The sequence below is a fragment of the Muscardinus avellanarius genome, assembly GCF_963383645.1.
Source record: "Muscardinus avellanarius genome assembly, chromosome: 5".
Lineage (NCBI taxonomy): Eukaryota > Metazoa > Chordata > Mammalia > Rodentia > Gliridae > Muscardinus > Muscardinus avellanarius.
The window spans coordinates 83,517,213-83,533,205 of record NC_137790.1 but is presented as its reverse complement, the minus strand read 5'-3'; the positions used below and the strand labels follow the sequence as shown (position 1 = coordinate 83,533,205).

The 15,993-nt window shown below is 37.5% G+C and overlaps 1 protein-coding gene across 5 annotated transcripts in view; it reads left to right on the top strand.

The window, feature by feature from the left end:
* TP63 (tumor protein p63) overlaps positions 1–12,967 on the top strand; it is a gene marked incomplete at both ends in the record, with an annotated part of 218,555 nt that extends 205,588 nt beyond the window's left edge. For all 5 annotated transcript variants that reach the window (XM_080695815.1, XM_080695814.1, XM_080695817.1 and 2 more), the window contains 4 exons: positions 5,697–5,854; positions 7,979–8,123; positions 9,328–9,421; positions 12,671–12,967. In XM_080695815.1, the coding sequence (XP_080551941.1) occupies positions 5,697–5,854; positions 7,979–8,123; positions 9,328–9,421; positions 12,671–12,967 (694 nt within the window). The remainder of the gene's footprint in view (positions 1–5,696; positions 5,855–7,978; positions 8,124–9,327; positions 9,422–12,670) is intronic.
* Positions 12,968–15,993: the final 3,026 nt, after the last annotated feature.

Below are 15,993 nucleotides of genomic sequence, written 5' to 3'. Positions count from 1 at the left end.
TGTGTGTGTGTGTGTGTGTGTGTGTGTGTGTTACCTGTGTGTATATCCAGCCCCTAAAAACTGGACTTGAAGACACTCTGGCTCAGAGACCCAACCGCTCAAAGGCACACAGCCACTAGTAGGAGAGGATCTTTTGAAGGGACTCAAAACTTTACAAGAAAGGATGCTTTCTGCAGATTTTTGTATCCTTAGATCTGACCTTGGTCAGACAAGAACCACTGTGTATGTCTGTGAGTTTTCTCTTGTTTCCTGGGAGGGAGGGGAAGGGGAGAAGGGCATTAAGATGTTTATTGGAACCCTTTTCTGTTACCTTTTGTTGTGTTTCTCAAACTTATAAAGAAACTTTTGAGCAGGTCTCAAACTTAAGATGTCTTTTTAAGAAAAGAAGAAAAAAGTTGCTATTGTCAGTGCACAAGTAAATTGTAGGTGACTGAGAAACAAAGGTCCTTTTAATGCGGGTCATGTAGTAATATTGCAAATAGTAACAAATTAAGGCATTGAATATACTGCTGGGCAGAGAGCTGATAATTACCATAAATAGCCAATATAGGGGTAGAGTGGGTGTTCTTCATTTTCAGAACTTGCTTTATTATTATCCTCTCCTCATATATAAATAGAAAATTCATCAGTGCTCTGTTACATCCTATCTCTGCCTCCCTATGTCACAATTTAACATGAGAGTGTTCTTTGCCTATGAGAACCTAGTGATGTCCCTCCAAAACTATTGTTTAGACCCCAAGGCAGGCAAACTAATTTTGTGGTTTTAAAAGGAAGATAAAAACAGTTACCTGTCCTGGGTAATTCTGTATCATTATTCAGTGCCCCAAATGGATTTCAAAGTCCTCTCACCAAATCTGGGAATCATTTGTTTAATTGGGGCACCTAGCCCTCAATCCTGCCTATCATAAAACCAGACAGATCACTAATATTGTGCAAATGTATTTATCCAAGAGACATAGGGTTTGAATAAATGATACCCAAGCAGACACATTTTAAAATCAATACTCCTGGCCCAGAAATTACAGATACAAAAAGGAGATGGCTTTTTTTCTTTATATCATTTCTCTTTTTTATGCAAGAAGTTGAGAATCTCTGTTTCTTGCCATTTTAATATAATAGTATAAAGGCTCCAACCCACCTGTCATCAAACACATCCCCAGTGCTTTGTTCTGTGTCACCAAGACAATGGGTTCTTGTTACTGAGGTTGATGCTTATGAATGTGTGATTTTAATATTCAATAAACTTTTGCATCTTGGTTTATCTTGCAGTTTTTGTTTCTGTTTCTCTTGCTTTTTTTGTTTTTCCATAAATACTAGCATATTCTCCTGTGTTTGAAAGTAACACGTTTAGGTTTAAAGAGCAAAGTATCACTAGTCATTTTAATCCTGTCTACACTTCTTCTACTAGTATTTGATATTTTCATTAAAGATATTCTGTATCAAGATCATCAATCTAAAAAATTAATTCCTATATGTAAAAGGGCTTAAAATTATTTAGCCCTGCAAGTGTTTAATTTTATCCTAGGGTAACAGACTCCCAGGTATTATTTATGAACATCTCTGAATATTATTCAAATTGTCTTGTATTGCTAAGTATATTGAAATTTAAATAAATTAAATTTAATTAATTAATTGCGAGTCTGGGGATGGAGTCCAGGGGCATTTGACCTCTGAGCTACTCCCCCTGCCCTAATTTTTATTCTTTATTTGAAATAGGGTCTCACTAAGTTGCAGAGGGCCTCACTAAGTAGCTGAGGCTCTCTGCAAATGGTGATCCTCCAGTCTCAGCCTCCAAATGCTGGAATTACAAGCATGCGCCACTATGCTCAGCAAGTTTATTTAATTTAAAATAAATTAAAATTTATTAAATAATTTTACTTCTGTGGCATAAGCCTTAGCAAATATTTGGCCAGAAATCTATAGTGAGGCCTGTTGTCCTATATTTAAAAAAATTACAGAATCTTCTGAGCTTTGAATACTCTTAAAACTGCCAGGGAATTATTCTAAATAAAATTAATCCAATAGCTTAGATAAATACTTGAGAAAAATATCATCATGTTTAAGATAAAAGTATATTAGTAAAATCATATGGTCTCATTAAATTTGCAAACTTTTTTCAATTAGTCCAGTAACTTTGATTCACAAATCCCTTATAGGATTGGTTATTATGTTTAGTTTTTGAACATTTGCTTTTTCTTTTAACCAGTATTTTGGAAGCTGTCGATGTGTTTATAGTGAATTTTATATAAATGCATATATTTAAAACCATGAAACAAAAAAAAATAAAACCATGAAACATATTTGAAAACTATTGTTGAGCAAGTAGGGAATGAATGCTATCCTTTGAGAAGCAAGAGTACTTAGCTAAAAAGAAAGGTCACAGACAGGGCACTACAGGAAAAATTTAGAAGAGATACCATTGCTTTTCTGAGTTCCACATCTTCCCCACCCTCCTTTAGACTTTCCTCAAGTTAGGGGCATTCTGCTGAACTCTCAGTCGTCCCTCTCTTCTCACATTCTATACTCCAGAAATGGTTTGGTGAAATAAGTTTAGCTTGGAGGTATCACCAAATTCCACTAGATAGTTGCTTTTTAATTAGTAATAGAAGACTTATGCCAAAAGAAGAAATTTAGTTGAATTCTAGATCTTTTTTTGAAAGGTAGAAAAGATAACTGTGTCTTAACAGGAATTTTGACATTCACCATATACATGAACATTAGAGTTGGGAGTCTGATTTCTAATCCTGGATGGTCAAACATCACTTTCAGCCCTGAAATTTTGAATTTTATTCTTAGTAATGTACATAGAAGCTTACATTGCTAGAAGTCAGACATGAGACTGGCTTCTCTAGATTTTTTTTCTCAAAATTAGAAATAAAAGAGAGATGTCTATTTCTAAGTTACACTGAGTTCCTAGAAAAATCTATTAAGTCTCCAGAGAAAAGCCTCAAGAATAAACCTTGTTATTTTTCCTGAGAAAACTATGTTCTCGGTTATTTTTTGTTTTGTTTTGTTTTGTTTTGTTTTGGCTTTAGGTTGAGAGGGTTGGGATAGGGTGAGTAAGAAAACAGATTGCATGGATTTTTACTTCCTGAATATTCTTTTCTTCTCTTGAGTTTCCACAGAAGTTTTTTGGGGGGATGATTTACTCAAGGATCACGACATATTTGCAGGAAAAATTATAGGCGTTCTTCATGGCTTTAAAATTGGCCATGAATTTATTTAGCCTCATTCCCCCCATCCCAGCTTGTCTGTTCTTTTTGAGTATCTAGAGGTTATCAGCCTGCTCCTTCTAGTTCAGACATTTTGAACTTAATAACAGACTATCCTGATTGCTCTCCTATGGCTTTAAAACTCACTTATAACTTATTGGGAATGCATTAGAATTTCCCTCAATCATTTGCTTACCCTAATTTTCTGCATTTGTTCAACTAAAAATCTGAGTCATCTCTGGCCATTTCTTTCTATCAGTTCCAGAATTAGTACCTTTCATCCCCTTGATCACCACACACAACCTTGTTACTGTTTTGTGTTGCTGAAGAGTGAGAAGAGCCAATGTTCCTGGAGTACCTTTGAGACACTAAACAATGTCCAGGGCTCTTACATGATCACATTCAATCTCAATAGTGACTCTTCCAGAGAGATTATACCTTTTCTAGCAAATAAGAAAATAAAATTTGAGTGAGACTTGTGTAACATCCAAAGTCAGTTCATTTGTGTCAGATCCAAAAAGGCACCTAGAAATTCTGATTGACTAAAAAGATGTGTGTTCCTTCTTTGTTCATCTGTGTTCATCCTGCCTTTCTCAAATTAATTGGATTATGATGATAAATAGTAAATAACTAATAAAATAGTCAAAAATAATGACCAAGAGAAAAAAGAAGTTGTAACAACAGAGGGTCTCAGGGAAATGCACAGCTTGTATACTCTTTATTTTCCTAATTGTTCAAATGAATGGTTCAAATGATGCTTTCCATAAGCTTTTGCTGTATATTCAACTGAACATACAGGAGGGATAGGAAAACAGGTAGAGGTTTCTTTAGGTTAGAAAGAACCAACTTGCCTGTGGTATCTAGGCTACCTGACATGTCAGGTACTTTGTAGTGGCCAAAGACAGTGGAAGAAGCCCAACTTGCATAGCATTTCTGCTGCCTTGATGTATGCTTTCCCACATTCTGATGTGGACTAATGGATTTTTCTAAATAGATTTAAACATGCCAACTCTTCTGCCAATGCTTAGGCTCACGTCTTTAAATGATTTTTTTCAAACATTACACAATATGTTTGAAACCTGGATTCACTTACAAAATCTGCAAAATTTGTATCATGTATGTATGAGAAAAATCTCAAAGAAAAATGTTCTTGTTCTTTACTGTAAGTATGAATGCAGCAGGAAGGGGGAATAAAAGGAACCAAATAATATGCCTTGCTTGAGAAATGAAAGAAGGAAGTGTTTTCCCACCACAAATAAAAACATGCTCAGTTAAATCTTCATTCTGTGTTCAAAACAATTGGTCACTGTAAATGCTATAATTGATAAAGTTATTGCTCATCTTTTTTTTCAGTTTTTATCATAGCCCTACATAGTAGGATAGATTATTATCCCCGTTGTAGGTACTACTTTGTGCACATATCAGAGGTGAAGATAGTTTCTCTTTTATTTTCTAGCTCTAACAGCTAACACATACAACAAGGGTATGCATATTGACTGTAGTTTTTATCTTGTGATGAAACAGAGGCAAGAATGTTAAACAGCTTTCGCAGGGGTTTAAACCTTCCTGAAATATATTGAAGAATGATTTAAACTTAGATTATCTGACCCTCATTTTAGTATATCTCACTGTTCTCTTCATAAAACTCAGGGATGTCAGGAGATCAACATCTGAAATGTCATACCTAATATGGCAAACAATTTCTAGTAATTTTCCAAATTGAAAGTGATATGGAATGAAAAACAGTTGCTTAGTTTCATTTTCTTCTCTTCTCTTTTTCCATTTCTCTCGAGTCCTGTAGAAGTCAACAAAACAGTTGCATGGCCTCGAGGGTTCTCCTGCACAGAAAGGCCATTGGCACTGTGGTGGCTCCTGTCATGGTCCATGAGCCTCCTGGCTGAGAAAGCATGTTTCCAACGCAGAATCTCTGTGTGGCAAAAGGATGTGCTGCCAAATGTTTTGTTTGATTGGCGTTGCAGCTTGTTTATTTGTTTTTTTTTTTTCTGCTTATCCCAATAGGTCTAGGAAGATATGAATGCAGTGCCTCTGCTGTGATTTGAGCTTGGTATCTCCATGTCTTCTACCAGCCTTCATAGCTTTTCTTGATTCTTTTCCAGTACTGATTTTCAAACTTTTCTGAGTTGAAGAACAAGGTATAAGAAGAAGATTGAGGAAAAAATAGAGGAAAAAGAAGCATGCAGTTATTTCCCTCTCATAAAAGAGATGCTTGAGAAACGCGAATGTTTGTACTCTGCACATTCAGAATAAAATACACATATGATTTGGTGATAGTTTTGCAGTCCCTACCTAGTTAGGAAATGTTCTTGGGTAGAAACACAGATAACTTGTTGTCATCAATCTTAGAGGAATATTTTGCAAATGTACAGTTCAAGGTCACGTTTTAACCTGAGACCTATTGGAATTGAGCAGACCCAACTCTCTGGTGTCCCACGCTGACCATCATTCTAATGTTTGTGTTCCTAGGACCCCGATGCAGTCTCAGTCTTCATATGGTAACAGCTCCCCACCTCTGAACAAAATGAACAGCATGAACAAGCTGCCTTCTGTGAGCCAGCTGATCAACCCTCAACAGCGCAATGCCCTCACCCCCACCACCATTCCGGATGGGATGGGAGCCAACAGTAAGCACATCTTCCTTTAGCTGCAATTGAATGGCCAACAGGGCCAGTACAGGGGAAGACTCCCCTGGGACAGGAAAATAGCTTTCTCCTAAGCCCAGTGAGAGAGACAGGGAGACAGAGCAGACCAAAGTTGAGTGACATATTTTGTTTATAGTTAAGCTTTCATTCAGGACATGTATGGTCCGTTACCAAACAGAGAAGCAGGAGGCTGTTTCTTCAGTAGGTCTAAGGATCATTGTGAAAGGAACAGTCTACTTCCTGCCACCTAGATGGAGACCTACTCCCTGCCCTTTGAGATCGTCAAAGGGGAATATATCAACATATGAGAAGTTGTAATGAAATGGATTCTCATAAAATTAGCTGTGTAGTTATGGACAAGTCACTCCTCTGCTCTACTGTTTGACTTTCCACCCATAAATTATCAGCAAGCACATTTAAAATTTGAGAAATCTGTGTGCTTACAATCTCAGCCTTCTCAAATTATCTGCTAAATCCCAAATATTGTCAGTAAGAAATCCATCTAAGGGGTCTGTTTATGTTTTATGCTTATTAAAACACAAGTTTTTCATATTAGCTAAGTATTAATGTAAAAGGCAGTGTGAGAATTGGCTCCAAATTCTTAAGGGTTGGTATATAGCTTTGCTATAAGCTATATCATCTTGTCCACTAGGACTAATCTAGCAAAATGGGTTCATAAACTTGAATGAAAAAAATAGGCTAGCAAAAATGTAGAAATATTTATAATATCTTCAGTGATGTGGAAAACTAAACAAGTATTCTATCATCTTTACCTTACTAAAAAGTGTTTGCTCAATGTTGTCTGTCCTTTAAACACCTATTTTTTTAAATTTTTGATAAAGTCTTTACAACTTCTAAATCAACTTTCATTGATGCCTTGAAAAATTTGGGTTTTCTGAAAGAAGAGATACTAGGGTTGTGACTGCATGTGGTACCGTGCACACATTCAGAATTCAGTGAGCTAGTGCTGTGTGGTATGTTCTCTTGGTGTAGCAACACAGATGTTAGAGCCAAACTGCTCTCTCTCTAGTGATACATATATTGTGAGTCTCAAAACCTGACTTGCTACTTTGACCAGAAAAGAATAGGAACTATTTGTTTTCACTATATTTTCCTTCTCTAACATCTTGGAGTAAATATGGTGTTCCAGTTTGTTTCTTGGATAGATAAAATAGTGGGCATGGTGCCGATGATTCACATTTTTGCAGCTTTCAATTTACCTACCTTTTCTTGTTTATAGCACACAGTTATCCTTTGCTGAACTCAGGAAAGTCAGAGGGAAACTGGATTGAGATGCAATAGGGCCATGTGCTGTAATTACCTACTTAGTGGCAAAGGTCTTTTCCCTTGGGCACACCTCTGTTTATTAAAGTAGAAACAAATTGCATTCATACTTTTATAAAGATATTACTTGCTATTTTTGATCTGAGGTCAATATTTGTTTCATAAATATTATTACGATTATAGTTTTTTTAATAAAAAACTTTTATAACTCATGGATTAGTAAAATACCAGTAATGCTGACATGAACCATAAGAAAACAGAATCTTCATTTCCTTCCTTATTAGGCATATGGTTTCCTGAAAATATTGCAATACGTCCTTCTATTCCCAAATAAAGATTTCAAAGGTCATTTCCTTAATCACAGGCTTTTACTCATTCGCTTAACCTAAGCTTACAGAGCATATTACTGTGCCAGGTACTGTGCCAAAGTCTGTGGGGATATAAACATGTATCAGACCCAATCTCTATGCTTTTGAGGATTAGCCTACCGAAATAGAAACATAACCCATAAAGGCCAATATAAGGAAGCATTCATTAACATTAGGAGACATAAGCATCTGGGCAGATACTTTGAAGTAGCTCAAAGGATAGGGAGAGCTTGTCATAGAATAAAAGAGGTCTGAAAGTAGGCAGTTAGTTTGGAGTCTGGTAACTATTCTGTTTGTACTGTAGGGCATGTGAAAGGATGTAGTGAATGATAAGACAGAAAAGTAAGGCTGCAGTCCAGGCCCTTCATGATATTAAACCAGGCAAGGCAGACCGCTGGGATGCTGGGATGTGATAACAGCAGTAACCCTCTCTGTTCCTCCTGCTTCTGTTCAGTTCCTATGATGAGCACCCACATGCCAATGGCTGGAGACATGAATGGACTCAGCCCCACCCAAGCCCTCCCTCCCCCACTCTCCATGCCATCCACCTCCCACTGCACCCCCCCACCTCCGTACCCCACAGATTGCAGCATTGTCAGGTGAGTCCATGGCATGTCCTGGGGGCCTGTGCTCAGAAGCTCTGGGTGGTGGTGGGTGGACACTGTCATAGTTGGTAGAACAATTGGAAAGCAAGAAAACAGCCTTATGCTGGAAATTCGGCCAGGATTCTCTCTGATCTTTGGCGTGGTCAGCATAGTTTAAGGGGAACTACTAAAATCTGCATGGGGCAAAGTGAAGATGTATGTTGCGATGCACAAGTTTCGTGCCTGTTTTCCTCATCTTCACTTGCTCCCTTCTCCTCCCTCGCATTTGTGCACTGTCAGTCATAGCCCTCAAGTTGGTGCTCAGGGCTGGGTTTTTTCAAAAGGGAAGTAGCCTTGCTATCTTGCTCCCTTTCCTGCTTTCTAGGCCTCATAACTTTCAACCACAATGGGACCATTATTTTGGAGTTGGATGTCCATTAAAAAAATTAACCGTTCAAAAAATAAAAGACTTTTAAGAAGCTGATTGCCTCCACTGCTCTGCATATGGGAAATGGGTGCACTCCAAGCAAGGGGAAATCAGAGGGCAGAAACCAGAAATGCACAAAGTCTGCAAGACTGGTTTCACACCTAACGCTTGTCTTCCACCTCTGCTTCATGTGCAGAATGGTTCTTTCTTCTGGGTGCTAAAATGACATGTGTTAATCCCCATGCAGTGTCAATCACAGAGATGGCACAACATGCAGCTTGTCTCACCCAAGGATTGGGCCTGGGTCACCAACACAAAGGAAAGGGTCTATGTTATAAATATGAAATCAAAAAGTATTACTGATCTTCTAGAATAGTGGCCTACACTTTTTATTTAAAGCCACATGAACGATCCTCAGAAACCCCAACTATAAAACAACTGATGTAGAGATATTCGTTTTGAAGTGAAGAGCCAGAAGGCAAGAGGCTGGAAACCTAGCCCCTGGCTCCTAAGGCATTTACACAGAATTGCAAAATACCACAGATCACTACCTAAGAATTATAATCTCCTAGAATCTCTGTAGTTGGTTATATTTTCTACAGACTTAAAGTTCAAGTGACCTAATAATCCTCAAACCTCAAATCCAAGGCCCACATATATTTGATCTTCCCCGACTCTCTTATATAGGGCATCCAAGGGCAAAATGTTGGGTTTTCCTTTATCTCGCCAATGCAGTTGGGGTGAACTTTCTTTTTTCTTTTTCTTCCTTCCTCTTCCCTCCTCCCTCTGCAGCTTCTTAGCGAGGTTGGGCTGTTCATCATGTCTGGACTATTTCACGACCCAGGGGCTGACCACCATCTATCAGATTGAGCATTACTCCATGGATGTAAGTAACTGGTAGACTTTACTCTTGAGTTTTATTTCTTCATTTTCTCCCTCTGGTGACATATGCCTTATAGTTCAAGCCTCACTAGCTTTAAATTTTGTTTTGTCATGCCCCCAATCCTCAGTGCTGACAGAACCCACAACTGTGTTAGAAATATTCCCAGGCCTCAACCTATACAGGTTAGAAGCTCAGAGATTAGTCTTCCTGAGATTTTCTGATCAGTCAGCAGTTGTCTATTGCACCTATACTATATGCAGCATGGGAAAGAAGAGGTACACTGCCCAACATCAGGAAATTTATAATAACAAATCAGGTACAGTCTATGGAACACACTTGAAAGTCCCAACAGGTGGGAGGCCCAGGTAGGAGGATGAAGTTAGCTCAGGAGTTTGAGACTAACCTGGGTAACATAGTGAGATATGGTCTCAAAAAAATAAATGAAGAAATAATTAGATTAATTTAAAAGTAAGTAATTACATTTATATCTCTAAAGAACTCAGAGAAAATTTTTTCAACGTTCTGGTTGATTTGTATAAGTTTTCAGGAAGTAGGTGTTATTATTCTCACTTTTAAAAACATGGGGTGGTGAGACAAGAGAGTGAGTTGATGATAGAACAAGGGAAAGAACCCTGAGGCAGAAGCCTCAGTCTCTTAAATCTGTTAACTGGCCTTTTCTGCCTCTCTATAAAATCAGAACTTAAGGGTGATTCAGCTGTTCCTCCCAACTAAAATGCCCTTACTTCACTTACTCTTTGTCTGTTCTATAAGAATACAGCCCAGCCACTTCTTATCATTGGGAATGCTCACTTGTCCTGGGCTCTAGTCCCAGCCATGCTTTTTAGTAGCAATGAAAAACTTGGGATGATCACACTGCCTCTCTGAGCCTCTGTTCATCAAATTGGGTTCAAAATATTTCCCTACTGGCTTTGGTGTTTGATTTGTCTTTTGAAACAAACTCAATATAAGGGGACTCTCTTCTCTTGCTTCCCACTCCATTTCTTGAATGACTGCTCAAATGGGAGCTAGTGTTGTTCTGGTTTTCAGCAATCTGATTTTTCTCCCAGGCTGCTCTTTAAGCTGCTCTCTTTGGGGTTTACTATCTTCTCATCTTGCTTCCAGAGGGCACTTTGGACTGATGGGGGAAGATAGTCTCTGCCTTTGCTGCTGCTTCTGCAGTTGGGACCTCTTCTTTCCCTCCTTGAGCACCGATACTAGAGATGCCCCTGCCACAGGAGAATGCCCCCGTTCAGCAGTGACAAGTGCCACCTTTAGCCCACCACTCACCACCCTGTAAATCACCCCTTGGTTCTTCTCCCTGATAGAATATAGTATAAGTAAAAACTGTGGAGACAGTTTTAAGAGTAAGTTCCAACAGGATTCTGATGACTTTATAATCACTTTCACCCATTGAAGAAAATACTGTTGTCCTATGTTTTTGCCTTCTGGAGTAGAGTCCTACTCCAGGGATCCTCTTATTTAATCTATTTCTAAAGCCACACTTGATACTTGCTCACTGTCCCTACTGGGGAGTATGTCAGGACACTCCTGCTATTAGGATCTGCAGATACTCTCCATAAATCCATTGCTGCTAGTGTTGGCTAGTTAGTGGAATCTAGTTTACAAAGAGCATTGGACTTACTGAGAGTCTGAGAAATATAAAAAGTACAAGAAGCATAAAAAGCATACTAATTTATCTATATATTAATTACCTTCATTACAATATTTTCTTCTCCTATACCTGAAACTTTACACCATGGGAGAATATTATGCCATATTGAAAGTTTTTGAATTGGGAAATATTGGAAACCTATCTGATTTTCTTATCCTCACCTCAACTTATTCCTGCTCCTTTCTATAAATAGATACCTCTTTTACAGCTTTTCTCATAGTGCCAGTTTAAGTTATTTGGCAACTTTTCTTAGAAGATGAATGTGATTAAATTAATTTTTTTGATTAGGATCTCCTGTAAGATGCACAGCTGACTTAATATAACATCATAATAATACAGTTAACATTTATGTAGGGTATTTTTTACTTTTTGTAATACTTTCATGGCTACATTCGCTTGTGAGTCCACAATACATATCAACCTAAAAAAAACAATTGTATCCTGTTTTATCAATGAAAAAACTGATGCCAAAGCTGCTAAGGTTCTGTCACAGAATAAGAACTTATGCCGAGGTTCACTGACTCTAAGTATGATGTGTTTTGTACCTTTCAAGCTGCTCTATAAATAAATATGTACTATCAATGAAACAAACTAATGCCAATGAATGAAAGAGATGCCACCACACTTAGTTAGTGAGTACTTGAGAAGCCAAGACAGGAGCATAGCAAGTTCACACAGCCTCAGCAATGTAGCTAGATTCTCAGTAACCTACCAAGACTCTGTTTCAAAACAAAATTAAAAACCAGAACACTGGGGATATAACTCATAGGTAGAATACTCCTGGGTTCAATCTCTAGTATCAAATACAAATTTACACAGAGAAACAAAGATTGACCCTATTTAAAAATGCCTTTTTTTCCCATCTACAGAACATAGACACATTTTTTTTTTTTTTGCCTTCTGATATCCTGTTTTATCCAAACACCAACAGACTCTTTGGCCAATAGGTAATTTGTAAATTGAGAGGCTGTCCTGAGCCCACAATTTATTCAATTTATGTAGCTAGCTACATAGCTTTACCCTTGTCAACCTCTCTGACCTTTAGTTTTCTGTATATAAAGCAATAGTAATAATATCTATTAATAAAATGAGGATTAAATAAGATCATGAATATAAAATAATTCCTTCAGTGCCTGGAACAAAGGAAGTACTCAGCCTCTATTAGTAATCAGTTGTTTCTTCTTATATTTCCCCCTAGCCATAGTGACATTTCTTTAATAACTTTCTTCTAGATACTAGAGCCAGGTAGAGTTCAGAGTCAAAAGGTTTTATATGTATCTATTTGGGATTCTTGCCCTCCCATTTAACTTCTATCTCCTCTACTTTATCAATGAAGAAAATTAAGCCCATTGAAAATAAGCAAATCATGACTTATGAGCAGAGATGGCATCTTAATGCTGTGTCTTTGGGACTGGTCATATAGTGTTGACGACTATCAGGAAGCCAATATTATTTTCCAGGTTACAGATCAATAAATTTAGATCAACTTAAACCAGAACACTGAAGAATGATACAGTGGTATAGAATAAATACCTCAGTGTCTCTTCTAATTTTCCTTAACTCCCTTCCCTATGGCACAGGATTTGGCAAGTCTAAAAATCCCTGAGCAATTTCGACACGCCATCTGGAAGGGCATTCTGGACCACCGGCAGCTTCATGACTTCTCCTCACCTCCCCATCTTTTGCGGACCCCAAGTGGTGCCTCTACAGTCAGCGTGGGTTCCAGTGAGACTCGTGGTGAGCGTGTTATTGATGCTGTGCGCTTTACTCTCCGCCAAACCATCTCCTTCCCACCCCGTGATGAGTGGAATGACTTCAACTTTGACATGGATGCTCGTCGTAACAAGCAACAGCGCATCAAAGAAGAAGGGGAGTGAGCCCTGTCAGGTGTGCTCTTCCTGTACTTTTCTACCTGCCCATTCCCCACAAGGCACTCCAGCTTGAGCTTCAAAGCATTCTCACTAGCCCCTCCCCTTCCTCAATCTGATCTCTTAAGGGAAGGAGAAGTAAGAGGCTACCTCTTACCTAGCATCTGATCTGGGACCTGATTCTGATTCTGGCTTAAAGCCTTCAAAACTTTTGCTTATAGAACAGAGCTGTGATGGCTAGCTAAAAAGAAGTGGGTATCTCCTTAAGCTGCAGAGACCCCCTCATTGACTTTTGTAAAGCATCTTCACCCTTAATAGTCTAAGACAATATATATATATATAAAATATATAAATATATACAGTATATATTTTGGGGTTGGGGCATTGGGTATTGTTTAAAATGTAATTTAAAGAAATGGATTTTGAGTTGCACTTAACTGTTTTTTTAATTTTTCTTGTTTTGGATGGCTTATCTTTACCCCTTTTTTGGGGGGTAGCATAAATGGTATGGGTCTCCTGAGATTGTTGGGACATGTGAGTGACAATAATGTACAGGTCCTTCCAGTTCTTTAGATGCTAGACACATGCCACATCAAAACTTTGGATATATCCAGTTATATTTCCCATTACTTCTTATGTGGTGAGACCGTATATATGTACACGATTCTCTGCACTGGCATATTTTATGTTGGTGTGATCGCACCCAATAATGTTGATCTCCCTTTGGGATTCTTACAAAAATAATTATGTTCACTTTGTGGAACACTAAAGGAAAAAAACACATTCTCTCTTACTTTCATTTAGAAATGAGGAACGTGGGTCATGGCTAAAATTCTTAAATGGTCCATGGCAGCCAGTTCAAAACATCAGAGATCATGTATCTGGGTGTATCAGTAACCCTCTCAAATTTAATACCAGATACCCTAATATTTATTCTGAAGTCATCTATTGCCATTACAAAGAATTTCAAAACTAAATTTCTACACTACCTTTACTAGCTCAATACACATCTGGTACTCTTCTCACAATCCAGGTTGGTTCAGTCAAAATGAGTGCCCTCTATCTGACAGTAAAATTTATAGCTATTAAGAATATCCAGGGTAAAAACCAGGAAGGATTCAGAAATATTCTGTTTCTAATAAACAGTAAGATATTTCAGCAAATAATGAGTTGAAATTTCTGAAGATTTTTGAAGCATAGATACCATTTGGTAATGTTCCTTTTAAAGACCTTTCTATTTTGATGATTTGGAAAGTATAAAAGTATGAAACCAGTTTTCCTGTGGCATCATTGCATTATTCATACTTTTCCATTTTGATCAATGAAAGGTCCAGGGTATTGAAAAGTAATTCTGAGGGTCCAACTTCCTGTCAGTGTCCTTGGGCACTGTGCATGTACTTAACCTTGTTCCCACAGATGAAGAGATTATCATTTCCTGGAAGCTATTGTTTAAACTTCATCAACAAAGACTTGTTTTAGAACTTTGGAGAAACATGTAAATGACAATATTCTTAGACATTTGGGGAACATACTTTGTGATAGAGGGTTATTATTGCACATAAATTTCCATTTTTATTTGAAAATGCAAAAGGGCCAATGTGGCTCTAAAACAATGTGTAAATTTGATCTGAGAAATGTATATATAGTGTGTGTGTGTGTGTGTGTGTGTGTGTGTGTGTGTGTGTGTGTGTGAAATTGCTGACATTGTATTTTTTTTCTTCTTGGGATAGTGGGTTATCTAGAACCACAATTGAAATATTTTTGTGTTTTTTATACTTTCATGTAAACAGCACTCAGTAAAAATATAATGTCAGAGAAGACCATACTTGTAAGATGGGGGGAAAGCGAAAGTTATTGTTTTATTTTTTTTATTTTTTTGTTAAAGAGAGTGCGTCCTTGATTTCAACATTTTATTGTGCTTAAATGATTACAAGCACTGTTAATTTCTATGACAAGCATGCAGCTTTGAAAACTCTCTAGGGGAAACATGAAAGCTGTGTTTAGGCCATGTTTGGAACACAAATGGCTTCCTCTACTGTCCCCAGTGTTTGAATAAACCTAGGACTTCTGAGCTGTATAAGCTGTAGTAACTAGGAAATGCCTATATTGTATCTCCTGGATTTGGTACCTAGGCACAAAAACTGGCCTCACAGCAGCCAGGTATCAATTTACATTCCTTGGGTATAAGAGTAGCCAGAATTAGGCTGACAAAACAGGAAAGACAGAGAGCTGGGAGAGGGTTCTGTAGAGTTCTGTCCTCAGCTCAGTGTAGCTAGATCAAGAACCGAATGGCCGGTCCTTCAAAATGGCTACAAATGGGAACAGAGAGCAAAAGTCTCATCATTAAATCCATTTACCTTGTGTTCTCTTGATTTTTCTCTTAAAATGCAAATGTTGACTATTAATGATACTTGGGTTTTTTATTATTTTTATAATTGTATAAAATTAAGCAAATGTCAGAAGTTTTATATGCTTTATTAATGTTTTTCAAAAATTCTTTCTTATAAGTATACTTTTTTTAAGCTTCAGTTGCTTGTCTTTGGTATTTTTGTGTGTAGGCTTTTAGTAAGCCATAGGCAAATCTATAAGCCACTTATGTTTGCCAAGACATGCAATAAAATTAAAAATAAATAAAAATACATTGAAAAATTGTGTATGTCTATGTCTGTCCACCTTTGCAAACTTTGGTATTATTTATATGATTGAGAAGAAGAAAAGACCCTGAGGTAACCATTAGAAGAGATCAAATATTGATGTTTATCATTATAGCACAATAATTACTCTTTTCTTCTTTTAGTTAATCTGTAAAACAGAAAATACCAGGAAAATGTCCTATTTTGACAGTTGAGACATGCATAGGTTTGATGCTTTATTTGATTAAAGTAAAAAAGTGTTATAAAGCAGGGTCGAGACCGCAGAATTTCTTCATGTCTAGCTACTGACTGTCCCAGGATGCTCAGCAACATGACCTCCTCAGCACCTATCAAGAGGATGCAGACCACTCTGGTTATCAGTAGGAACACATTGCAGAAAGT